This window comes from Thamnophis sirtalis, unplaced genomic scaffold, assembly GCF_051295495.1.
Source record: "Thamnophis sirtalis isolate CommonGarterSnake01/CBP01778 unplaced genomic scaffold, rThaSir2_p1.2 scaffold_11, whole genome shotgun sequence".
In the NCBI taxonomy this organism is placed as follows: domain Eukaryota; kingdom Metazoa; phylum Chordata; class Lepidosauria; order Squamata; family Natricidae; genus Thamnophis; species Thamnophis sirtalis.
In genome coordinates this window covers 3,594,165-3,621,251 of record NW_028261391.1, presented here as the reverse complement: position 1 = coordinate 3,621,251, position 27,087 = coordinate 3,594,165, and the positions used below count along the sequence as shown (strand labels likewise).

At 47.0% G+C, this 27,087-nt stretch overlaps 1 protein-coding gene across 1 annotated transcript; it reads left to right on the top strand.

The window, feature by feature from the left end:
• Window positions 1-263: 263 nt before the first annotated feature.
• LOC148043439 (retinal rod rhodopsin-sensitive cGMP 3',5'-cyclic phosphodiesterase subunit delta) lies at window positions 264-27,087 on the top strand. The gene is made up of 5 exons (XM_087725071.1): window positions 264-444; window positions 19,187-19,275; window positions 21,450-21,575; window positions 22,744-22,849; window positions 26,542-27,087. Exons 1-5 carry the CDS (start codon window positions 377-379, stop codon window positions 26,621-26,623), a joined length of 471 nt encoding a protein of 156 aa, XP_087581197.1. The 5' UTR covers window positions 264-376; the 3' UTR covers window positions 26,624-27,087.

The window sequence follows — 27,087 nt, the reverse complement described above, 5'->3', positions numbered from 1 at the left end:
AGCGCTTCCCGCAGCAACGGCGTCTCCCACTGCGGGCAAGAATCCACGCTTTTTGGAGAAGATTGTCCCGCGGCGGCACCCGTCTCCAGCCGCCTGCGGTTGCTGCGAAAGCGGTGGGGGGGGGGCGTCCCTTCCATAGCGACCGGTGGGGCGTCGCCGCCCCCTCAAGCCTCTCCTCGCCTTGTGATTGGCCGCCGAGCCCGCCCGTCGACATCCTCGGGCGGCGATTGGTCGGCGCGGGTCGGCTCCTCCCTCCCCTGGGTGGGTTGGTTCAGCTGGTACACTGGCGGGCGCAGGGGAGTCCGGGCCGGCGAGCTCTGCCTTTTCGCCTCGCTCCCCTCCTCGGCCAGGCCTGCCAGGGGCGCCCAGCGGGACCATGTCGAGCCAGGAGGAAGAGGAGGAAGAGAAGCAGCGGGCCAAGGAGATCCTCCGGGGATTCAAACTGTATCCGGCCTGCCTGGGAGGCGCGCGAGGGAGCGGGGCGGCCGGGAAATACGGTAATGCGGCGGCGGCGGGGAGGGGGGGGGGCGAATTTAGGAGGGAGCGTCCAAAGAAGAAATACGGTGACGTTCTATTCTAGGGGCTACCTTGGGGGTGGTGTGCGCTTTTATTTGGTGACTTACGGTACTTGGGAGGGATGGTTCATAGCAGTCCAACCTTGGTCCCCTTTAAGCCTGGTGGACTTCAACTCCCAGAATGCCCCAGCCAAGTTTGCTGGCTGGGGCATTCTGGGAGTTGAAGTCCGCCAGGCTTAAAGGGGACGAAATTGGAGACCCCTATTTTAAGAGGGGCTAGATAAATACGGTACCAGGGTGATGAGCAATAGGGGGCTTATTTGGGGGGGGGGCTCTCCTGGGGCAGGTGGGGAAGGAGTGTCTTGAGCTGCCTGCAGTCCCCCAAAACGTAGTCCTCGACCTACAACGGTTCGTTTAGCGACGGTCGCTGAAAAAAAGTGACAGGACCCATTTTTCAACGGGGCAGTGATTTTTGGGGTGCTCTCCTGGGGGAGAGCGGGGAGGAAGTGTCTTGAGCTGCCCTAGGGTCCCCCAATACAGTACAATAGTTCATTTAGTGACCGTCGCTGCAAAAAGTGACAGGACCATTTTGGGGGGGGGTTGAGACACAAATAATGCAAACAGTACATATATATCTGAATGCAAAAAGAAAGACAAAAAAGAAGGGAAAAACCCCTCCTATTGCACCGTACCCCCCCACCCCCTAATGACCCTTGTTTAAATTTTTCCCGTAGATTTCTTAGATATACAATATATTCCAATTGTGCCTTTTATCCCCTTCAAAACAACAGATATTCTTGAGTAGGTTTATTCCCTTTGCGTTCCACCAATAATGACCGTTTTTCACAGGGGCGACCTTTTCAGTGATTCAAAATTCAAACTCTGGGCCACTGGTTCATGCTTAACGACCGTGGCAGCATCCCAGGGAGTCACGCGATCTCCTTTTGCGACCTTCTGACTGTCAAAGTCAATGGGGAAGCCAGATTCACTTAACAACTGTCTGACTAATAACCGCGGCGATTCAATGAACAACGTTGGCAAGAGAGGTTGTAAACTGGGGCGAAACTCACTTAAATTCTCACTTGAAAAGTTTGTGGTCGTAAGTCAAGGACTGCCTGTATTGGCTGGAATTCCTGTTCCCCCCCCCCCCCAACTCTACCAGGTGAATGAATAATTTGGGGGCTGTGAGGTTGCCAGGGTAAATACTGCTTATTAATTTGTGGCTCCGGTTCCTACCCCCTATAGAAGTAGTCCTCAAGTTTTGACCACAATTGAGCCTTGAATTTCTGCTGCTAAGCGGGACAATTGTTAAGTGAGGTTTGCCCCCATGGGATGACTTTTCTTGCCACTGGTGCTAAGTGAATCGCCGCATTTGTGAAGTTAAGTCACTCGGTCGTTAAGTGAATCTGGCTTGCGCATAGACTTGGCTTGTCAGAAGGTCGCAAAAGGGGATCGCGTGCAACCGTCATAAAGAGGAGTCAGTTGCCAAGCGTCTGAACGTGGATCCCGTGGGGGACAGTGTGCATCAGTCGTAAGTGTGAAAAACGGTCCTAAGTCGCTTTCCCGTGCCATTGAAAAGTCATTAAATGAACTGTCGTAAGTTAAGGATTCCAGCATTTAATGGTTGTCAGGTGAACATATCTTACCTTAAGCTCAGTATTCTCCTTCTTCCCAGGTGCCCTGTGGTGAGATGGGTAAAGGGCTAAGACTATCATGCCTTCATCCCATCACCCTGCAGCTGAAGGGGGGAGAGGTCTTTGTTATGTAGAGTAGACTGGCCCAGGCCTTTTAATGGCCATTGACAATGGTGGGGGCTATTAAGAGTGAGCCTGCTTCCTGCCTAAAAACATGTTTCTCCATTTCTGAAAATATAATATTCTGCCTTTTTTCAATCTTTCCCAGGATATTCCATTTTTCTAGGAGAGGGGTGGGTTTTAACTTCCTACACTGGGTTAATCTATTGTCTGAGCCCAGCTGGCGTGGTTGCTTCATGCTGCCCTATACAAGTATTCCTTGAATTATGACCACAGTTGAGCCTACAATTTCTGTTGCAAAGCAAGACGTTGGTTAAGTGGAGCTTTGCTTCATGTTACGATCTTTCTTGCCACCTTTGTTAAGTGAATCACTGCAGTAGTTAAGTTAGCAACACGGTTGCTAAGTGAACCTGGCTTCCAGCTTTTCTGAAGGTTGCAAAAGCGGATCACACCACCCTGGGACACTGCGACCGTCATAAACAAACGGCAGTTGCCAAACATCCGGATTTTGATCACATGGCTGTGGGGGATGCTGGTCGTAAGGGTGAAAAAAAACGGTCATAAGTCATTTTTTTTCAGTGCCATTGTAACTTCGATCAGACTTCGATTCGGTTGTAAACCGAGGACTTACCTGTATGGTGCAAACCCAGAAATAATGCTGGGATCAGATCTAAATAAGATGCATGGATGCAGTTAGTGTGTTTGGGGAAGCTGTGGCCTTTCTTCTTAGGCTATCTAACATTTGTTTGGAGGACTTCCCAAATCGCTTTTTGGACACTTAGTTTTAAGTATAGGCCACAATCAGCCACCCTGGAGCCGCACAGGGCTCTGGAGCCACACATGGCTCCTTCATCCCTCTGCCGTGGCTCCTTATTGCCGGTTGGCTCCACAATCGATAGTGCTTTTGGTTAGGGCAGGTAGAGGAAAAAGGACCTCACGCTAGGAGGAGACTCTATGGTGAGGGAAGCGGACTTCCGGTCAGCTCCGGAATTGAACAGGGAAGTGGGGTGGGGGGGACTTCCAGTTAGCACCTTTGTGGCTCTTTGGGTGTTTAAGGTTGCCGACCCCTGGTATAGGCTTTACAAGTTGATGGGAAACATAAGGGATCCATACCTCCTCTTGGCAGTTTCAATGAGGAACCTCTGTAGTTATGGGTTGAAATGAGGGGTCCTTGGTGCTCTCTGAGCTTGGTTGTTTTCTTGCAGATGTTTCATGACCCAACTAGGGAACATCATCAGTGCTAGAAGAAAGGAGGAAGGGGAGAAGGAGATGGAGGAGGATAAGGAGGACTGGGGGCTCCTCAGTGCTCTCTGATCTTGCTTGTTTTCTTGCAGATGTTTCAGTACCCAACTAGGGAACATCATCGGTGCTAGAAGGGAGGAAGGAGGAAGGAAGGGAGGAGAAGAGAAAGAGGTGGTGGAGGAGGAAAAGAACTGTGGGGCCCTTGGTGCTCTCTGATCTTGCTTCTTTTCTTGCAGACGTTTCAGTACCCAACTAGGCAGCAACATCAGTGCTAGAAGAAAGGAGGAAGGGGAGGAGGAGGAGGAAAAGGACTGTGGGGCCCTTGGTGCTCTCTGATCTTGCTTCTTTTCTTGCAGACGTTTCAGTACCCAACTAGGCAGCAACATCAGTGCTAGAAGAAAGGAGGAAGGGGAGGAGGAGGAGGAAAAGAACTGTGGGGCCCTTGGTGCTCTCTGATCTTGCTTCTTTTCTTGCAGACGTTTCAGTACCCAACTAGGCAGCAACATCAGTGCTAGAAGAAAGGAGGAAGGGGAGGAGGAGGAGGAAAAGAACTGTGGGGCCCTTGGTGCTCTCTGATCTTGCTTCTTTTCTTGCAGACGTTTCAGTACCCAACTAGGCAGCAACATCAGTGCTAGAAGAAAGGAGGAAGGGGAGGAGGAGGAGGAAAAGGACTGTGGGGCCCTTGGTGCTCTCTGAGCTTCGTTGTTTTCTTGCAGACATTTCATTACCCAAACTAGGGAGCATCACCAGTGCTAGAAGGCAGGGAGGAGGAAAGGAAGGGAGGAGGGAGGGAAGGAGAGGAAGAGGAGGAGGTGGAGGAGGAAGAAGACTGTGGGGCCCTTGGTGCTCTCTGAGCTTGGTTGTTTTCTTGCAGACATTTCAGTACCCAGCTAGGCAACGTCATCAGTGCTAGGAGGAAGGGGAAGAGGAGGAGAAAGAAGAGGTGGTGGAGGAGGAAAAGGACTATGGGCTCCTTGGTGCTCTCCGCTCTTGCTTGTTTTCTTGCAGACGTTTCATTACCCAACTAGGTATCATCAATGCAACCCTCCACTCCCTTACAACACTGATGATGTTACCTAGTTGGGTAACGAAACGTCTGCAAAAAAAAAGACAAGCCCCCAGCTCAAGAGAGCATCTGTCAACTGACTGTGCAAATCCCTCTTGACACCACCAAGGAACCCCTCTTAACAGCTTACCAGGCATCTACAATAAGTACTAACTGGGGCTGTAGTAAGGTAGACTAATCCAAAGTTCCTGCTTTTACACCCTGTCTTCCCCCCTCCCCACAACCCTTTGGTGAGATTGTGTAGATGTCTGCTGTGGAATTCACCCTCCAAATCCTTCTCCCTCGGTTGTAAGCGCAGGAAGGAGCGTGTTGCACGGAGAACCCTTACAGAGCTAATTGCTCGAGCGAGCGAGCCAAATGGCACATCAAGTCGAAAAGACCTCGAGTTGTAACAACTGGCCTCCCTTAAAAACAAATCCCATGAGGCTCCACTCACATAAAATTCTCCTGTCGGTAGCAAATGCTCTTCCACCTTCCCTCTCGTTGCATTCCCCCCCCCCCCAAGACAAGGTCAAAAGCGTATTTTTAATCTCGTGAATGCGCCTCCCGCTTGGCGTGTTGCTAGTAAACCAAATGCAGGCTTGGAGCAGAATAGGAGGGTGGTGGGGTTGATATAGAGCAGAGGTGTCAAACTCAATTTCATTGAGGGCTGCATCAGGGTTGTGTTTGATCCTGGGTGTGTGTTTGTGGGTTCCACCACAAAACCGCGGAGGACAAAATCGCGGTCGACGAAAGCGCACATTTGACGTCATCACAGCGCGACGAAAACATCGCGCTGTGATCGAAAAATGTAAAAATAAAGCGAAAACCTTACCCTAACCCCCCCAAACCTAACCCTAAACCTAAACCTAACCCTTAACCTAACCCTAAATCTAACCCTAAACCTAACCCTTAACCTAACCCTAAACCTAACCTTTAACCTAACCCTAAATCTAACCCTAAACCTAACCCTAAACCTAACCCTTAACCTAACCCTTAACCTAACCCTAAACCTAACCCTAAACCTAACCCTAAACCTAACCCTTAACCTAACCCTAAATCTAACCCTAAACCTAACCGTTAACGTAACGCTAAACCTAACGCTAACCCTTAACCTAACGCTAAACGTAACCCTAACGCTCTAAACCTAACCCTAACCCTAAACCTAACCCTTACCTATATGTGAATCGGCTTGCTTTAATTTTATTTTTATTTCAATTTTTAATTTTTTTCGTCGCGCTGTGATGACGTCAAATGCGCGCTTTCGGCGATCGCGCTTTTGTGGACCGCGGTTTTGACGGGTCACGGTGTTTGTGTGTGCATGTGTGTGTGTGTGGCCAGAGTAGGCGTGTCCTGCTTGATGTCACTCATGTCGGGGGTCCCTGTGGCAGCCCAAGTGCTCTGCCAACAAAAACAGGCTCTGAACCTCCGTTTCGCTGGCAGAGGATTGCAGGAGGCCGTGGCAGCCGTAAACAGAGCTCGGGACCCGGTTTTAGCTGGCAGAGGGTTTCAGGAGGCCGTCACAGCTGGAAACGGAGCCTGTTTTTGCTGACAGAGGGTTGCAGGAGACCATCGCAGCCGGAAATGGACCTCGGGCGCCCATTTTCCCTGTCGGAGGATTTCAGGAGGCCATCACAGCTGGAAACAGAGCTCAGGAGCCTGTTTTTGCTGGCAGAGGATTGCAGGAGACCATCGCAGCTGGAAACAGAGCTCAGGAATGGAGCTCGGGAGCCCGTTTTAACTGTCAGAGGGTTTCAGGGGGCCGTCGCAGCAGTAAACGGAGCTCGGGAGCCTGTTTTAGCTGTCAGAGGATTGCAGGAGGCCATCACAGCTGGAAACAGAGCTCAGGAGCCTGTTTTTGCTGGCAGAGGATTGCAGGAGATCATCGCAGCCGTAAATGGAGCTCGGGAGCCCGTTTTAACTGTCAGAGGTTTGCAGGAGGCCCTCACAGCCATAAACAGAGCTCGAGAGCCTGTTTTAGCTGTCAGAGGATTGCAGGAGGCCGTTGCAGCTGTAAACTGAGCTCGGGAGCCCGTTTTGCTGGGCCAGTCCCTCACTTTTCCAGGGTGGCCCTGCGGGCTGGATCTAAGCACCCTGTTGTCCAGATCCAGCCCGCAGGCCTGGAGTTTGACACCCCAGATATAGAGCATGCTAGCTTGAGGACTGCTGCAATATCTGATTTGCTCACTACATTTGGTGAGGTCTCATTCGGGAGAAAACTGTATCTCCCAAGAGCTGTCCTCTATTTCCATGACAAATAGAAACAGCATCACCTGTTGCCAGGAACACCGAATACAATACAATAATGCAATAGCAGAGTTGGAAGGGACCTTGGAGGTCTTCTAATCTTCGAATAGAACAGAACAGAATAGATAGCATAGAATAGAATAAATATTGGAATATAGAATGGAATGAAATTAGAATAGAATAGAATAACAGAGTTGGAAGGGACCTTGGAGGTCTTCTAGTCCAACCCCCTGCCCAGGCAGGAAACCCTACACCACTTCAGACAAATGGCTATCCAGCATCTTCTTAAAGACTTCCAGTGTTGGGGCATTCACAACTTCTGGAGGCAACTTCTGTTCCACTGATTAATTGTTCTCACTGTCAGGAAATTTCTCCTCGGTTCTAAGTTGCTTCTCTCCTTGATGTAAAAGTAAAGATGGGTTGAGAAAAGCTAAATGAAGAAATTCTGGATTGGAGCCCACTCTTCATTCTCAAATCTAGATCCTCTAGAAAGAGTGCAGAGAAGAGCAACAAAAGGGATTAGGGGATTGGAGGCTAAAACATGAGAGGAACGGTTGCAGGAACAGGGTATGTCTACTTTAATGGAAAGAAGGACCAGGGGAGACATGATAGCAGCCTTCCAATATCTCAGAGGTTGCCACAAAGAAGAGGGAGTCAAACTATTCTCCAAAGCACCTGAGGGCAGAACAAGAAGCAATGGGTGGAAACTAACCAAGGAGAGAAGCAACTTAGAACTGAGGAGAAATTTCCTGACAGTTAGAACAATGAATCAGTGGAACAGAAGTTGCCTACAGAAGTTGCCATTTGTCTGAAACAGTATAGGGTTTCCTGCCTCAGCAGGGGGTTGGACTAGAAGACCTCCAAGGTCCCTTCCAACTCTGGTATTCTACTCTATTCTATTTCATTCCATTCTATATTCCAATATTTATTCTATTCTATGCTATCTATTCTATTCTGTTCTATTCTATTCTTTCCATTCCATTCCATTCTATATTCCATTTATTCTATTCTATGCTATCTTTCTATTCTGTTCTATTCTATTCTATATTCCAATTTTATTCTATTCTATGCTATCTATTCGGTTCTATTCTGTTCTATTCTATTCTTTCCATTCCATTCTATATTCCAATATTTATGCTATGCTATTCTATTCTATTCTGAACCTTAGTGCGGGGGATAAATGTTTACACAGTCCAGACCTGGGACTCTTTCTCTGTTTTGTTTAAGCAGTCATGTTTTCTGCATTCCAGCCACAATTTGTAATCCGATTGTTCCTCTGAAGAGGTGGCGGTTTTATTTTTCAGTATGTGGGGTTGTGCTTTGCTTGTTTTATTTTCACGTTGGCTGGGCCTGAAGACAGATGCATCCCTAAATAGCCTTTCTCTTTATAGCCTGACTTATCTTTATCATCTTTTAGGTTCACACAAAAAATCCTCAGTTTTTCTTTTTAAAGTGACATCCATATGCAAGTCATCCTCGATTTACGACCACAGTCGAGCCCAGCATTTACATGGCGGAGTGAGGGATTTGTGAAGTGAGGGTTTGCCCCGCTGGACGACCTTCCTTGCCACTGTTGTTAAGTGAATCGCTGCACTCGTGAGATTAGCCAGAGGAGTGTTTAAGTGAATCCGGCTTCCCCCATTGGTTTCGCTTGTCGATCTTGCAACCGTCATAAATATGAATCCGCTGCCAAGCATCTGTTCACTTGACCATGGGGATGCTGCAACGGATGTAAGTGTGAAAAATGGCCAGGTCACTTTTATCACTGCCGTTGCAACTTTAAACGGTCACTAAAAGAACTCTTGTCAGTTGAGGTCTTACTGTCTGTCTATTTATCCATATCTATCTATCATCTACCTACCTACCATATTTTTTGGACTATAAGATGCACTGGTGTATAAGACACACCAAGATTTGGAAGCGGTAAAAAAAGGTTTTGTCCTCTCTGGCCCCCAGGAGCGCTCTGCAGGCTTCAAGCAGGGCTGAGGTCGGGGAAAGCAAAAATGCCCCCCTTTTTGCAAAAAAAATGGCTTCTTTTTCACCAAAATGGGGACGTTTTTGCCTCCCCCCAAGCCCTGCTGAAGCCTGCAGAGTGCTTTTGGGGGCTGGGGGAACGGCAAAAACGCCTCTGTTTTTTGCAAAAAAAGGACCCATTTTACGTCTGTTTTTTGCAAAGATAGGATGCGGGGGCGTGGCTTGGGGGGGGGGCAAAAATGGCTGTATTCGGTGTATAAGATGCACCAACAATTTCCATGCTCTTTTAGGGGGGGAAGGTGTGTCTTATACCCTGAAAAATACGATGTGTGTGTGTGTGTGTGTCTGTCTCTCTCTCTCTCTCTCTCTCTATCTCTATCTCTCTATCTTTCTATCTCTCTCTTTCTATCTCTATCTCTATCTATCCTCTCTCCATCTATCTCTATCTATCCATCTCTATCTATCTATCTATCTATCTATCTATCTATCTATCTATCTATCTATCTATCTATGTATCATCCTCTCTCCATCTGTATCTATCTATCTATCTATCTATCTATCTATCTATCATAGCTACTCACCTCTCGTCTGTCTGTCTGTCTGTCTGTCTATCTGTCTCTATCTATCTATCTATCTATCTATCTATCTATCATCTATCTGTCATACCTACCTACCACTCTCCTGTCTGTCTGTCTCTCTGCCTCTATCGTCTATCTAGCTATCTAGCTATCACACCTACTTACTTCTCTCCATCTGCATCTATCTATCATACCTCGCTCTCTCTTTCTCTTTCTCTCTCTCTGTCTGTCTGTCTGTCTGTCTGTCTATCTATCTATCTATCTATCTATCTATCTATCTATCTATCTATCTATCTATCTATCTATCTATCTATCATCTCCCTAACCCAGGTTAGCTGCCCAATACGCTATATAGCATGGAAGGGTCTAATGCTCTCTCTTTATATAGCAATATACATACACACACACACACACACACACACACACCTCCCAGAGTTATCTTGCAGGAGAGATGCCCAGCATAGAAATTTAATAAAAGAAATAAATATATGGGGCTCTTTTAAAAAATTACTGCACTCTAACGCTTCCGAATTTATCTGCAAGACCAGCCTAACTATTTAAAAGTTCTTCTTCCTCGTTCAGTGAGGAACCTCGGAAGCCAGTTTTCAAAGGAAATGGGCAGTGCCATTTGGGCTCTCAGATTCCGCACCCAGAGCCCGTAGTGCAGTTGCAGAATCTCTTGTTGGTGGCAGCCCACGAAGAAGGATCAGAGAAGCATAAAGAAGATTATAACCTTGAGATCAGGAGCTAGGAAGTGGTGGGGGAGGCAGTGGCACAGGCTAAAATAGTTCACCGCAACTGTGCCACATAATGAGCTTGGCTGGAATTCAGTGTCAGCATTAGGAGCATCATGCCAGTAAGGTGCGGCACCGCAGAAAATCTGGTTGTCTTCTCTTGTTTCTAGAAGGTCGCCATGTTGGCTGGTGAAGAAGAAAACTGACCATTGGGCGGTCCTTGTGAGTTTGAATCTTTTGGAGGGGAATTGGGAAGACCCTCGGTTGTTTTACAGGGTGTCCTCATCTCAGGGTTCCTAATAGCATCCGAAATTAAATCAGAGTCCGAGGTAAAGGATTGCTCAAAGTTCCAATTGATGAAGAGAGCCATGTTGGCACATCTGGGAAAACCCAAATCTGAAGCTTCTCCGTTTTTCCCACCCTGTTGAAAATTCAAGATCTTTCCCCCACACCCACAAGTCCATCCCATTGTCCAGTGTTCCCCTGCCACGCTGGCAGTTCCACCCATCCAGATCCGGTCAGGTGCAGAGGTGCAAAGACAAAGGATGACCTTGGCTTTCTCGAAAGAATGTTGTTATGGCTACATATCATCCAACTCCGTACATCCCCCCCTCCCATTTTCCCACCATAGAAAATGCATAGTAGGATGATAGAAAGTGTGGCAGGCCAAAGACCCAAAATAAAAGATGGCTGCAGGGCTGACACCTCGACTTATATAGGGACATGGTGGCTCAGTGGCTAAGACACTGAGCTTGTTGATCAGAAAGGGTCAGCAGTTCGGCAGTTCGAATCCCTAGTGCCGCATAATGGAGTGAGCTCCCGTGACTTGTCCCAGCTTCTGCCAACTTAGCAGATCGAAAGCAGGTAAAAAATGCAAGGAGAAAAATAAGAACCACCTTTGGTGGGAAGGGAACAGCGTTCCATGCGTCTTCGGTATTGAGTCATGCCGGCCACAGGACTACGGAGAGGCACATATGTGCGAGGGGAATCTTTATCTTTATCTTGCTTTGACTTATGACCACAACTGAGCCAACATTTCTGTTGTTTAGTGAGACTGTTCTGTTGTTAAGTGCGTTTCCCACCCCCCGCATTTTACAACATTTCTTGTTCCCGCTGTTAAGTGAATCACTGCAGTTGATAAGTTAGCACCCTGGCTGTTAAGTGAATCTGGTGCTTCCCTGTTGACTTGGCTTGTCAGTAGGTGACAAACGGGGATGACATGACCCCTGGGGACACCGTCCGCAACCGTCATAAATACGAGTCAGTTGTCAAGCCTCTTGAATTTTGATCACATGATCGTGGGGATGCTGCAACGGTCGTACCTGTGAAAAACGGTCACAGGTCACTTTTTCCAGTGCCGTTGTAACGGTCGCTAAATGAACCATCGTAAGTCGAGGACTGCCTGTATTTCTCTCCACCTTCCTAGCCAAAGAAAAAAGAAAAAAGGAGTTGCTAAGATCAAACCTTGCCAATGTTTACCTGTCCTGGTGTAGCTGCCTCTTTGGGATTCCTGTATTTTGAAATTACCATATTTTTCGGAGTATAAGATGCACCAGGATTTTGAAGAAATAATTTTTTTTAAAAAGTTTTTGCACTCTGCAGATCTGCAAACCCTCTCCACACCTCATTTTCTGGTGAAAAACGGGGCATGCAGAGAGTTTGAGAGCTTGCAAAATGCTCTTGGGGGCTGGGGGACAAAAACGAGCAAAAAATCGCCCAATTGTTGCGAAAACGGGCCTGTTTTTTGCCCAAAAAAGGGCATCCATAGGCTTTGGGAGGCTTGTAGAGTGCTGCTTGGGGCTGTGGGGGGGGGGGTCGCCCTCCCCAGTCCCCAGGAGTCCTTTGCAGGCCTCCCAAACCCTCTGCACATCCATTTTTGTGAAGGGGGCGGTTTTTTGGGAGGCCGAAAATGCTGTATTTGATGTATAAGACGCACCCAGATTTTCACCCTCTTTTTTGGGTGGGGAGGTGCGTCTTATACTCTGAAAAATACGGTACTTCTGAAATCGGCTCACCTCAGTCAGTTTCAGGTGGAGGGAACTGTCCAGCAAGGCTGTTGCTGAAAAGAAGGAACCGAAGCTGAAAAGTTTGCTGGAGTTTTGGACAGGCTGTGATTTTTAATTGTTTTTCCTGAGAGAGCAGAACACCCTCGGATCATCTTTCTGGCAGGGTCCCCAAGTAAGACCCCCCCCCCCCAACGAAAGAAGACCCCCGAAGCTTGAGTTTCCTCAAAGTTCCATTTTATTAGAGATGTCACATTGGCACATCTGGGAAAACCCAAATCTGAAAGCTCCCAGGATTTCCCCACCCAAACGAAAGTCCAAATCCCTTCCCCGGCACCTTCATGTCCATCCCATGGCCCAATCAATGCCCCGTCCCAACTGGAGATGCTTCCCAGTCACGCCCCTCTAGGCGCAGGGCAAGATGGCCTTGACTCTCTGAGAAAGGAATATTATTATGAATATATATATATATGTGTGTGTGTGTGTGTGTTTTATTTGTGGCAACAGATAACAACAAAGGCAACAGTAAAAATATTGGGTTTCTGTCATGATGGACTCTTGTGACGAGCCGATTGACAGATGATGGAAGCAGTTAGCTTCCTCCCATAATTGGGGCTTACCAGGGGTTGTGACACTATATATATATCCCCCATATGACTATCTATCTATCTATCTATCTATCTATCTATCTATCTATCTATCTATCTATCTATCTATCTATCTATCTATCTACCTACCTACCTACCTACCTACCTACCTACCTACCTACCTACCTACCTATCTATCTATCTATCTATCTATCTATCTATCTATCTATCTATCTAATCTATATATCTAATCTATATATCTATATCTATCTATATCTATCTATATCTATCTATATCATCTATCTATCTATCTATCTATCTATCTATCTATCTATCTATCTAATCTATATATCTAATCCATATATCTATATCTATCTATCTATATCTATATCTATATATCTATATCATCTATCTATCTATCTATCTATCTATCTATCTATCTATCTATCTATCTATCTATCTATCTATCTATATATATATATATATATATATATATATATATATATATCCCATACTCCATATAATCCCCCTTCCCATTTCCCCACAGCATTGAATTGCAAAAGATGGCTTCCATGCCTGACACTTTCTTGCCAGGAAAAAAAAAAGTATTTATAGGTAATCCTCGCCTTACAACCATAACAATAAGCCCAAAATTTCTGTTCTTAAGTGTGACATTTGTTAGGTGACCCTTTGCCCCGTTTTACGACCTTTCTTCCCATAGCGGTTAAGTGAATCATTGCAGTTCTTCAGTTAGTCGCCTGGTGGCGGAGTGTGAATCTGTCTCCCCCCCCCCCGACTTTGCTGGTCAGGAGGTCGCAAAAGGGGATCATGTGACCCCGCCACCCCCCCCCCCCCCGGATGCCGCAGCCGTCATAAATATGAGTCAGTTGCCAAGTTGCAAGGATTTTGATCATTGTGATCTTAGGGATGCTGCAATGGCCGTAAATGTGAAAAACGATCCCTAATTCGCCTTTTTCAGTGCCGTTGTAACTTTGAACAGTCACTAAGTGAACCGTTGTATGTCGAGGACTACCTGTCTGTCGTCAAGGGCGTGGGATTTGTGAAAGGGCGGAAGAAGAGGAGGAGAAAGGAAGAGGAGGAGGAGTCTTTGGTGGTCTTGGTTGATTGTTTTCTTGCAGGCGTTTCACGACCCAACTTGGTAACCTCATCAGCGCCAGGAAGGAGGAAAGAAGGAAAGGAAGGAGGGAAGGAAGGAAAGAAAGAAGGAGGGAAGGAAAGAAGGAAGGAGGGAAGGAAGGAGGGAAGGAAGGAAAGAAGGAAAAGTTATGCAGGGAAATGCAGAAGAGAAGAGAGATTCTTGCTACGTCAAAAAGAGGAATTTTTTTTTCACGACCTGCTTTTCTGAGAAATCATCTAGAAATCTGAACTGCAGGAAATCCTCGATTTAACAGTCAATTTTAAAAAGATGTGTGGACTTCAACTCCCAGAATTCCCCAGTCAGCAAGAAATTCTGGGAGTTGAAGTCCACCCAGGGGTGAAATGCTACTGGTTGGGAGTTGGGACAATTGTCGTTGGTTCTGTGAGCTGTGCGATCGTGGGAAGCTTTTTCCCGCACTTTTTAAAGCATTTTTTTCCTGCTGGTTTCGGGCGAAAAAAACCTGTTTTGTCCCCGGCCTCCAAGCAGCACTCTGCCACCCAAAATTGGGCTGCGTGGACACCCCAGGAGACCCCCGCACAGCCTGTTTTTGTCCTGCCCGGCCTCCAGCAGCATTCTGCTTGCCAAAAACAGCAGAGTGGAGGCCCCACGAGGCTGCCGCGTGGCCCGTTTCTAGCCGGCAGAGTGCTGCTGGAGGCCAGGGAAGACAAAAATGGGCCACGCGGGGGCCGCACGTTCCCCCCCTCCCCGACAGCCCAGTTTGGCTGGCAGAGATGCCCTGGGCCGGTCCTTTGATATTTCCAAGCGGGCCAGATTTACCGTATTTTTCAGAGTATAAGATGCACCAAGGTTTTGAAGAGGCAAATTTAAAAAAAAAGTTTTTGCACTCTGCAAACCTCCCCAAAACGGCCTGTTTTTCGCGAAAAGGGGCACATTTTTGGTATTAAAAAAAGGGCATGGATAGCCTTTAGGAGGCTTGTAGAGTGTTCCTGGGGAGGGGCAAAACCGAGCAAAAAATGGCCCATTTTTTGCTCATTTCTGCCCTCCCCAGCCTCTAGGAGCACTCTGAAAGCCTCCTAAAGGCTATGCACAGCCATTTTTGCAAAGGGACGGGGTTTCAGGAGGCCAAAAATACTGTATTCAATGTATAAGACGCACCCAGATTTTCAGCCTCTTTTTTGAGGGGAAAAAAAGTGTCTTATACTCCAGAAAATCGTGGCACGACAAAAACGCGCTCCACTAAAGCGCTCCCGATTAAACCGCGTCGCTGACGTCATCAGCAGCGCGACAACAGCGACCGCGGAGAAAAAAGGGCGCTTTAAATAGCGCTTTGAAAGCAAGCCGATTCAAGTTAAGGTAAGGGTTAGGGTTAGGGTTAGGTTTAGGGGGGGTTAGGTTTAGGTTTAGGGGTTAATTTTAGCTTTAGCGTTTACAGCGTCGCACTGTGATGACGTCAGCTACGCGGTTTCGTCGAGCGCGCTTTAGTCGAACGCAGTTTTGTGGTGGAACCCCGCAAGCCAGATCCGGCCTGCGGGCATTGAGTTTGACACCGCTGCCCTATACCATTTCGGACAAATGGTTTTCTGGCTTCCCCATTGACTTGGCTTGTCAGACGTTCACAAAAGGACACACACACACACACACACACACACACACACACACACGTCATAAGTACGAGTCACCAAGCATCCGAATGTTGATCTCGTGACCCCGGGATGTTGCAGCGGTCGTCAATGTGAAAAACCGCCCTACGTCGGGGTTTTTTCCCTGCCCTCGTAAGTTTGAACGGTCAGTAAGTGAACCCTCGTAAGTTGAGGACTCCCTGTATGTTTTTGCAAGGTTCTGGTTTAGCAAGGGAAGCCGCCCCCTGCTCTCGGTAGCTAAGAAACAGAACAATTCACAGCCTGAAAGAAGCAAATCCGATCTCCCTCGGCACCAATTTGGTGTTTTTTCCCCCCGTTGTGAAAGCACAGATCCTTAGGGGGCCAAGCACACACATATGTCATGCCGTTGCCATGATATTAGCGTGCTCCTAGCAGGCTGCCAGGGCTTCTGGGGCTGAGGAAGGGTTTCTAGATATCCAAACTGTTCCAGGAGATTTGTTTTTTTTACAGGCGGTCCTGGACTTACGACCAAAACAGAGCCCAGAATTTCTGTGGTTAAACAAGACTACGGTTGTTAACTAAGTTTTGCCCCGTTTTGTGACCTGTCTCGCCACAGTTGCGACGTGAATTGTCGAAGCCGTTAAGTTAGTAACACCGTTGTTAAGTGAGTCGGGCACAACTCCCTTAACAAATTTCTCACTTAGTGACAAATGTTGGACACCATGATGGTCGTAAGTCGAGGACAACCTGTAGCTACACTACTGGCGCCCAACAAGACCACCACAAAAGTCACTTGAACACACGATCAGAGGCAGTCCTCGATTTATGACCACAATGGAGACCCAACATTTCCTGGTGGTCGGCCCAAAGTCACCCAGTCTCCCAGGAGAGGGAGAGTTCTAGTCTTTCCTTAGGCATGAAAGCCAACTGGGTGACTTCGGGCCGACCACCAGGAGAGCGGGAGTTCTAGTCTTTCCTTAGGCATGAAAGGCGAAGAGAAATCCCGATTTCTGGGCTCCTGCAAGCACCCCCCCTCCCCCTTGGCATCTCTGCCCGTTCTTTTGTGTTATTTTTCCGAGCTGGGCTGGGTGAGAAGGACCCTGTTGGCTCTCCAGGCCCCTGGGTGGAGATGCTGCCTGGGAAACAGCCGGGTCTTAAGGGAGAGAGGCAGGAAACGCTGAGCCCAAAGGTTCCCTTGGAGGTGGCCATTATTTCGTCTTTCGGAAATAATCCTCTCCCTTCCCTTATTCCAGCTGCCTTTGGAAATGGGCAGGAATCATTACAAACCCCTTTTCTTACTGGGGGGGTGGGGGGGAATCCAGTGGTTCCTATCCTGTAACCAACAGGAGCAGGGGGGAATCTAAACAAAATCAAATAGGAAAAAAAACAGAATTAAAAAAAAAGAATGAATCACATTTCATTCTTGAGTTGAGGCCCCACCATCCTTAGCATTAGGGAAACGGTGGCTCAGGGGCTAAGACGCTGAGCTTGTCGATCAGGAAGGTCGGCAGTTCGGCGGTTCGAATCCCTAGCGCCGCCTAACGGGGTGAGCTCCCGTGGCTTGTCCCAGCTTCTGCCAACCGAGCAGTTCGAAAGCACGTTAAAAAATGCAAAATAGGAACCTATTGACTATATACAAAATAAATATGGGACCAAGAAATTCCAGTTAGCCTATGCTTAAGATCAGAAATGATTTAAATTGTTTAAAGTTAGTTCAGCAAGAAGAAGCTAAGGTCAATGCAGAATGTCATTAATTTCTTTATTTCTTTTTTTCCCAATAGATTTTAGACTGTGTTTGTTAAAAATCCATACCGTGTACGGGTTCTGGGAAGTCAGGGGTGGGGGAAGGAGGGAGGGGAGAGGGGGAGGGAGGGAGGGGCACAAAGACAAAAAAAAAATGTACTTCGATGTTTTAATGATTGACGAATGATGAAATATTTGTGTTTTAAAAGAAATAAAACCTTTGGAGAACAAAAAAAAATGCAAAATAGAAACCAAACCTTTGGTGGGAAGAGAACAGCGTTCTGCGCACTTTTGGCATTGAGTCATGCCGGCCACATGAGCACGGAGACGTCTTCGGACAGCGCTGGTTCTTTGGCTTTGAAACGGAGATGAGCAGCGCCCCCTAGAGTCAGGAACGACTAGCACATATGTGTGAGGGGAAACTTTACCTTATCCTTAGCGTTTAATGTACAGGCAGTCATTCGTTTAGAAGTTTATAAGGGCACTGGGGAAAAATTGACTCTAAGGACGGTTGCAGCATCACGGGAAGGTTGGATCTCTCTCTAAAAGCTTCCATCCCTTGGGTCTTGTCTTGCTTTCAGGTGCTTTGGAGAATAAGTCAAACACCCCCCCCCCACTTGCTCTCCCCTCAAGTACTGGAAGTGCCCTCACCCATTTTAAATAGAATAGAATAGAATATGGAATGGAAGGGAACAGAATAGAGAATAAATAGAATAAGGAAGAGAGTAGAATAGAATGGAATGGAACGGAACTGAACAGAATAGAATAAGGAATGGAATGGAATAGAAATATAATGGAATAGAAGGGAACAGAATAGAGAAGAGAAGGGAATAGAAGGGAATAGAATAGAGAAGAGAATGGAATGGAGTGGAATGGAATGGAATGGAATGGAACGGAATAGACTAAGGAATGGAATGGAATAGAAATAGAAGGGAATAGAAGGGAATAGAGAAGAGAATGGAATGGAACGGAACTGAACGGAATAGACTAAGGAATGGAATGGAATAGAAATAGAAGGGAATAGAAGGGAATAGAGAAGAGAATGGAATGGAACGGAACTGAACGGAATAGACTAAGGAATGGAATGGAATAGAAATATAATGGAATAGAAGGGAATAGGATAGAGAAGAGAATGGAATGGAGTGGAATGGAATGGAATGGAACGGAACGGAATAGACTAAGGAATGGAATGGAATGGAATAGAAATAGAAGGGAATAGAAGAGAATAGAATAGAGAAGAGAATGGAATGGAACGGAACTGAACGGAATAGAATAAGGAATGGAATGGAATAGAAATATAATGGAATAGAAGGGAATAGAATAGAGAAGAGAAGGGAATAGAAGGGAATAGAATAGAGAAGAGAATGGAATGGAGTGGAATGGAATGGAACGGAACGGAACGGAATAGACTAAGGAATGGAATGGAATGGAATAGAAATAGAAGGGAATAGAAGAGAATAGAATAGAGAAGAGAATGGAATGGAACGGAACTGAACGGAATAGAATAAGGAATGGAATGGAATAGAAATAGAATGGAATGGAACGGAACAGAATAGAAAATAGAATAGAATAAGGAATAGAGTAGAATAGAACAGAACAGAACGGAATAGAATAAGGAATGGAATGGAATACAATACAATACTTTATTGTCATTTTGAATGTACAGTAATTGGCCTACATTAGAATGAAATTACATTGCATACAAGTGCTGAGAGCATTCGGGTGGAGGGGGGATGAAAGGGGATTGAATGCCGAATTTTGCCCATTTCCAGATTTATCCTTTGTTGCTTCAAGAAGCTGTTTCTGCTCGCACTGGAGAGCTGGGCTGGCTTCGTTTAATATTGCAGACGGGTTTTTATTGGTTCCCTCCCCCCCCCCAGTTCTGTAGCTTCCCCAACCCATTGCCCGATGGAAGCCGTCTTGCCTCGTGTCACTTGGACATATCGTCCTCCTTTCCGAGTGCTGGGAGAACTTGACACTGAGGCTACCGCCCGGGAACGCGTTTCCTTTTCGTGTTTTCCTCCTTAATTCTTGCGCAAACAGAAATTGGATGAATCTCCGAGATGCAGAAACCGGGAAAATCCTCTGGCAAGGAACAGAAGATCTCTCCGTCCCCGGAGTGGAGCATGAAGGTAACATGGGGCCGCGTGGAGTTTCTGGGGTAGGGTATCTCAACCTCAAGGAATATGGACTTCAACTCCCAGAGCGTCGGGGTTCCAAATAGCATCCAAAAGTAAATCAGAGTCCAAGGCAAAGTATTGCTCAAAGTTCCAATTTATTAACAGAGCCATGTTGTCACATCTGGGAAAAGCCCAATCTGAAAGCTTCCCGGTTTGCCCCTCCCAGTTGAAAGTTCAAGATCTTGCGCCCCCCCCCTCCACACCCACAAGTCCATCCCATGACCCAATCTCCCACTGCCATGCTGGCAGCTTCCACCCATCCAATTCCGGTCAGGAGCAGAGGTGCAAAGACAAAGGATGACCTTGACTTTCTAGAAAGAATGTTGTTATGGCTACATCGCATCCGTACAATCCCCCCTCTTCCCACAGTAGAAAATGAATAGCAGAACAATAGAAAGTGTGGCAGGTCAAAGATCCGAAAGAAAAGATGGCCGCAGGCCTGACACCGAGTTCCCTCTAAGATCGGGAGACTTCTAGAATTCTCCAAGGAGCATGACTGGCTCAGGAATTCTGGGAGTTGAAGTCCACAGGTTATGAAGTTCCCGTAGATCTGGGCTGTCAAACTTCCCGTCCACGGGCCAGACGCGTCACACACGGGCCACGCCCACGCCTGGTTTGGCGAAGGGGGGGAAAGTCCTGATACGTCATGTGACACCGCCACAACACTGTGAGTTTGACACCCCTGCCATAGATGCTCGCCCTGTTCTGACCCCTTGAGGCTGCAAAGATTTCCCCCAACTGGCGCAGGAGCTGCATTTAACCCATCTAGGGAGCGAAATAACCTAGTTATTAGCTGTCAGTTTAGTAGCCTCACATTGCAACGAAGGAGGACATACAGGTAGTCCTCAGCTTACGACCACAATTGGGCCCAAAATTTATCTTGCTGTGTGAAACATCTGTTAAGTGAGTTTTTCCTCCATTTTACGACCTTTCTTGCCCCAGTTGTTAAGCAAATCACTACAGTTGTTAAATGAGTAACCCGGTGGTTAAGGGAAACTGGCTTCCCCATTTGACTTTGCTTTTCAGAAGGTCGCAAAAGGGGACCGGGTGACCCCTGCCACTGTCATAAATATGAGTCAGTCGCCAAGCATCTGAATTTTGATCACCTGACCCTGGGGATGGTGCGAGGGTTGTAAGTGTGAAAAACGGCCACGAGTCACCTTTTTCAGTGACGCAACTTACTCACTAAATGAACTGTTGCAAGCTGAGTACGTGGAATTTCTCAGCTACTAAGATTGTTGGCCGAGCAGGCACAAAAACAGCCTGGGAAGTGGACTCCTTGTCAGTCAGCAGGAGTGTTGATGGGAAGAGAGCAAGGAAGGAAAAAAGAGGGGAAGGAAGAAGAAAGAATGAAGAGGGAAGGAAAAAGAAGGGAAGGAAAAAGAAGGGAAGGAAGGAAGGAAGGAAGGAAGGAAGGAAGGAAGGAAGGAAGGAAGGAAGGAAGGAAGGAAGGAAGGAAGGAAGGAAGGAAGATTATAACGAGAGTGAAGAGTTGGGTATGATTGAATGGATAACATCAGCATCAGTTGTTTTGTCAAGCCATTAATCTGGCTGTTGGCTCCCCCCCACCCACCCACCCCAAAAATCTGCTGTTAGGTTCCAGATCTCAAAGTCTTTATTATACAGATCATTTTCTCCTGAAAGGGGGGGGGAATCATTTTACTATCCTGCTGAATAATTTACAAGAACCACAGCCTGTTTAAAAGGCTGAAAGCATTAAAGCGGAGGCAGCTTGTTTGTCCATGAAGGTAATTCAACAAGACCGTTCAGGTGTCCCTTTGAGAGGAAGGGATGCATCGAAAGACACAATTCCTTTGTGCTTGAGATCCTTTACGCACTTTTGAATGAAAAACGGATTTTCCTAACCGTTGCTTTTTTCCTTTTCCCGTCAAGGGTGAGATTTCCATTCATAGGTTTGCCCTCACTGCCTGCATTTTTTTTACAATTTTTTCAGAAACCCCTCTTGGCTTATGCTGACATTCTTATGCCTTTGGCCACAGCAGACCGTGGCTTATTATTTGGAATATTAATTTCTACCAACTACCAACTGTCTTCTCTCCCTCTCTCTCTCTCTCTCTCTCTCTCTCTCTCTCTCTCTCCCTCTCTCTCTCTCTTTTCACCCCCAGCTCGAGTTCCTAAGAAGATTCTGAAATGCAAGGCTGTATCTCGGGAACTGAATTTTTCCTCCACGGAGCAGATGGAAAAATTCCGCCTGGAACAGAAAGTTTATTTCAAGGGACAATGTCTAGAAGGTGCAGTTGTATTCTCCTAGGGGGATCTGGGCTGGGTTTTCACCAGGGAGAAGGAAAGAGAGTGAATGAGGGAGGGAGAGGGAGAGAGAGAGAGAGGGAGGGAGGGAGGGAGGGAGAGAGAGAGAGAGAGAGAGAGAGAGAGAGAGAGATGTAGCAGAAAGAATTAACATGTTTCTGCCCTATCAGAAGTGAGCACCAATAATAAATAAGGCTTATTTATTATGACATCTACAGAGGTCATTGATACACAAAATTTAGTTTAAATAAAATGTCAGCAAATAGGTGTGTGACTGTGTGTGTGTTTGCTGACACTTTATTTAAACTAAATTTATTCTAGGGAGATTTGGGTATGGGCTGGGTATATATGTATGTATTTAATGTATGTATGTATACATATATACCCAGCCAAGGGAGGAAAGCAATGGCAAATCTGGACAGCATGCTACAAAGCAGAGACATCACCCTGCCAACAAAAGTGTGCATAGTCAAGGCTGTGGTTTCCCCAGTCGCAATGGATGGCTGTGAAGGTTGGACCGTAAGGAAGGCTGAGCGCCAAAGAATGGAGGCCTTTGAACTCTGGTGCTGGAGAAGAAGACTCCTGCATTGAGTCCCTTGGACTGCAAGGCCATCCAACCGGTCAGTCCTGGAAGAGATCAACCCTGGTTGCTCTTTAGAAGGCCAGATCCTGAAGAGGAAACTCAAAGACTTTGTTCCATCTAAGGAGAAGGAAGAAGGACTCCCTGGAGAAGAGCCTCATGCTGGGAACGATGGAGGGCAAAAGAAGAAGAAGGGGACGGCAGAGAAGGAGGTGGCTGGATGGAGTCACCCAAGCAGCCGGCGTGAGCTTCAATGGACTCCAGGGGATGGGAGGGGACAGGAAGGCCTGGAGGAATGTTGTCCATGGGGTCACGATGGGTCGGACATGACTTTGCAACTAACAACAACAAATCTGTGCACACTCACGCACTGTGCTGGTTGGGGAATTCGGGGAGTTGAAGTCCACACATCTTAAACTTATCAAGGTTGAAAAAACACTTCTCATCCTGACCATATAGGAGACTTAAGTGCCGGGGGATGGCCAGCTTCCAGGCCATTACTTAGCTGCACAACAGGCGTAAAGGGGGGAATTTGGCTCTTTATGGCGCTCACCGCCTCCTTATTTTTGCAGAGTGGTTCTTTGAGTTTGGCTTTGTCATCCCAAACTCCACCAACACCTGGCAGTCTTTGATAGAAGCCGCTCCAGAGTCGCAAATGATGCCAGCGAATGTTCTCACGTGAGTGGTTGCGTTTCTCATTCCCACAACCCCAGGCCAAAGTCATTGACTTCCCAAAATACGGAGAGGGCGGAGTGGATCCCAATTCAGATGTTGAAGTAGTCTGTTCTTTAGCCGAAGGCTCCAATCAGGGATGAAGTTTGCAGAGCAGCCATTAATTTTCAGATTATTATTTTTATTATTATTTTGGTAGTGGGGGGGAGGGAGTTGCGAAACATCCCAGCTTGTGTTCACAGGTGAGCTTCACCTGATTTTTTTTTGGTTTAATTTTTTTTATGGAGGATTATATATATATATATATAAAATCTCTAATCTATCTATCTATCTATCTATCTATCTATCTATCTATCTATCTATCTATCTATCTATCTATCTATCTATCTCTATCTCTATCTCTATCTCTATCTCTATCTCTATCTCTATATCTATCTATCTATCTACCTATCTATCTATCTATCTATCTATCTATCTATCTATCTATCTATCTATATATATATATATATATATATATATATAAAAGCGAAATACCACTCATCCATCATCGCAAAATCTCCAGAACCATAAAGCCTACAAACTTGAAATTTGGCGCTTATATTCCTCTTGACTTCTAGGTGCTCGCTAAGAAAGGGTTTTTCAAAATGACCATCAGATCCTTAGTATTTCTTATATTATTATTAACACGCTCTGGTGCTAAGGAGTTAGACGTTCCACTCCCCCTTCCCACCTGAAAAGAACTCTGTTCCAACTGCCACGTGTGTGTGGGCATGGCCAGCGTGTGACGCATCCGGCCTGCCGGCTGGGAATTTAGACATTCTACTTCCTCTCCCCACCTGAAAGGGAGAGAAGGGGATAACATAGGAGAGGCTTCTATGGGGCAAGCCTGAGGGAGAGAAGGGGTAAGATAGGAGAGGCCTCTGTGGGGCAAGCCTGAGGGAGAGAAGGGGAGAGGAGAGATTTCTGTGGGGCAAGCTTGAGGGAGAGAAGGGGAGAGGAAAGGAGAGACTTCTGTGGGGCCAGCCTGCGGGAGAGAAGGGGAGAGGAGAGGCCTCTGTGGGGCCAGCCTGAGGGAGAGAAGGAGAGAGGAGAGGAGAGACTTCTGTGGGGTAAGCCTGAGGGAGAGAAGGAGAGAGGAGAGGAGAGACTTCTGTGGGGCAAGTCTGAGGGAGCGAAGGGGAGGGGGGGAGACTTCTGTGGGGCCAGCCTGAGGGAAAGAAGGGGAGAGGAGAGGCTGATTGTAACTACTCATTAATGTTCAAGCTTTAATTGTCCATTTATCAAGCCCAATCACATAGTTCCAGAGCAAAGCACGGGTATCCAACCGATTAGTCCTATTTAAAATTACAAATGAAAATAAAGATAATAGGAAAATGGGAAGAGAGAAAGGAAGAGTGAGGGATGAGAGAGAAGAAAAATCATGGGCTTCCAACTTTTTTGGAGGGCAGTAAAATACAAAATAAAAATAATAGCCTCCAGCTTTTGGCTTTGAATCTTTGCGGTTGGCTCCTTCGGCCTTGAAATGATCAATTCTTTATTATTTGGAGCCTGGCTGGACGGCTTCCACAACCCCAGGCTCCAGCAAGTCATTTGGTCCTTCACTTTCTATAGCCACCCATCTCAACCAATGACTCAGTGCTAAAGCTATAAAAACCATTAGTAAATAAGTAAAACCATCTAAAACAATAAAAATATCCAAAATAAATATAGACAGCAACTGAAATAATTCACTAGTTTAAGCAGTTTGGTGTAGTGGTTAAGGTGCTGGCCTACAAACACAGGTGTCTGTGAGTTCTAATCCCGCCTTAGGCATGAAAGCCAACTGGGTGACTTTGGACCAATCACCAGCTGTGACTTTGGACCAATCACCAGGTGTCTATGAGTTCTAGTCCCGCCTTAGGCATGAAAGCCAACTGGGTGACTTTGGACCAATCACCAGCTGTGACTTTGGACCAATCACCAGGTGTCTGTGAGTTCTAGTCCTGCCTTAGGCATGAAAGCCAACTAGGTGACTTTGGACCAATCACCAGGTGTCTATGAGTTCTAGTCCCGCCTTAAGCATGAAAGCCAACTGAGTGACTTTGGACCAATCACCAGGTGTGACTTTGGACCAATCACCAGGTGTCTGTGAGTTCTAGTCCCGCCTTAGGCATGAAAGCCAACTGGGTGACTTTGAGCCAGTCATTTTTTCTCAGTCCAGCCCACCTCACAGGGTTGTGGTGATGATGAAAATAAGATGAAAGGAGGAGTATTTGCCACCTGGGGTTATCTATAAAGCCATAAAAGCAAAATAAAAATCAAATAAATAACAGTAAAGCCCTGAGCACTGTGATGGCGAACCCATGGCACGTGTGCTGAATTGGCATGCCGCTTGGCACGCATGGTGTCACCCGTTCTCCTTCTGGGTTTCTGGCGCGCATGCGTCTGTGACGATCAGCTGGCCTTTTTTCCGTGTGGCACTGCCAGAAACCGTAAGAGCTGTTCTCCTGTTTTCCGGTGTGAGCATGTGTGTCAGCCAACTGACCGGCCCACGCAGATGCGCAGCAGTAACCAGAAGACTTGTTGGGCAGGGCGCAAGCGCGCGTCAAAACCCGGAAGTACATTTTTGCTCCTCGCACACGAAGTGCTCCCTTTTTGGCACTCGGTGCCAAAAAGATACACCATGGTGAAAAGAGTCAGGTTCTACATTTAGGCAAGGAAAACGAAATGCACAGGGACAGTATAGGTGGTGCCTTGTTCAACAGTAGTAACTGTGAGAGGGATCTTGGAGTCCTAGTGGAGAACCATTTAAATAGGATCCAGCCGTGGGCAGCAGCTGCCAAAAAAGCCAACACAGCTCTAGGCTGCATCAACAGAGGGGGAGAATCAAGATCACGTGAAGGGTTAATACCACTTTATAAAGCCTTGGAAAGGCCACACTTGGGATATCTGCATTCAGTTTTGGTCACCATGATGTAGAAAAGATGTGGAGACTCTAGAAAGAGTGCAGAGAAGAGCAACAAAGAGGATGAGGGGACTGGAGGCTGAAACATATGAAGAACGGTTGCAGGAACTGGGTATGTCTAGTTTAATAGAAAGAAGGACTAGGGGAGACATGATAGCAGTCTTCCAATATCTCAGGGGTTGCCACAAAGAAGAGGGAGTCAAGCTATTCTCCAAGGCACCTGAGGGCAGAACAAGAAGCAATGGGTGGAAACTAATCAAGGAGAGAAGCAACTTAGAACTGAGGAGAAACTTCCTGACAGTGAGAACAATGAATCAGTGGAACAGAATTTGCCTCCAGAAGTTGTGGATACCCCAACTCTGGAGGTTTTTAAGATGTTGGATATCCATTTGTCTGAAACGGTATAGGGTTTCCTGCCTAGGCAGGGGGTTGGTCTGGAACAGTGTTTCTCAACCTTGGCAACTTGAAGATGTCCGGACTTCAACTCCCAGAATTCCCCAGCCAGCGAAGGCTGGCTGGGGAATTCTGGGAGTTGAAGTCCGGACATCTTCAAGTTGCCAAGGTTGAGAAACACTGGTCTAGAAGACCTCCAGGGTCCCTTCCAACTTTCTTATTCTATTTTTATCACGGGCTTAGCCCATTCAGAGCCCCTAGGCTCGGGCCCGCTGCCCAGTTTTTAAAACCTTAAATTGTCTCTCTCTCGCCATTTCACGTTGTTGTTTTTTTTACCCTGCTTCCTTTCCTCCCTCTGCAGTGGGAACGTGATCATAGAAACCAAGTTTTACGACGACGACCTCCTCGTCAGCACTTCCAGAGTAAGACTGTTCTACGTTTGAGAGAAAAAGCCGGGGCAGGGCTTGGGCCTGGCTTTAGTTCCTCCCCTCCTCACCCGATTCCCGGGGCCGAATCCCCAATTCCTCCCCAGTGACGGAAGACTGTTTTTTTAGGAGGTAAGGGGCCCTGGCGAGATTCATCCCCTTCACCCACCCTTCTCTTGCCCTCCTGCCCGGGACAAGGCCAGCCTGCAACACCTTGAGAGCATCTGCTCGGATATTTGGAAAGGTGGATGGGAGGGGGGGGGGGCAGAAGGACTGGTTTTGGGGGGGGCACCCGGCTGGCGAGAAGGATCGAGATTGTAAATGGGACTTAGAGAGAGATGTTGTTGTTGTTTTTTCTAGATCTTTCTATGTCTCCCTATACTTAGTCGCCTTTTCGGCAGGCTGCCTGTCCACTCGGTTTCTTCATGGTCTCTCTCTTCCTTTTAAGTTTCACTTGTTCGGCTCCCCCCCCCCTTTTTTTT

What these genes read in the sequence shown, in the direction of transcription:
- LOC148043439 (XM_087725071.1), top strand. Translation starts at nt 377, where the DNA reads ATGTCGAGCCAGGAGGAAGAGGAGGAAGAGAAGCAGCGGGCCAAGGAG. An exon ending in CCCCGGAGTGGAGCATGAAG is followed by an intron (nt 19,276 to 21,449) that starts GTAACATGGGGC and finishes TTTCACCCCCAG; the next exon opens with CTCGAGTTCCTAAGAAGATT. An exon ending in ATGCCAGCGAATGTTCTCAC is followed by an intron (nt 22,850 to 26,541) that starts GTGAGTGGTTGC and finishes CTCCCTCTGCAG; the next exon opens with TGGGAACGTGATCATAGAAA.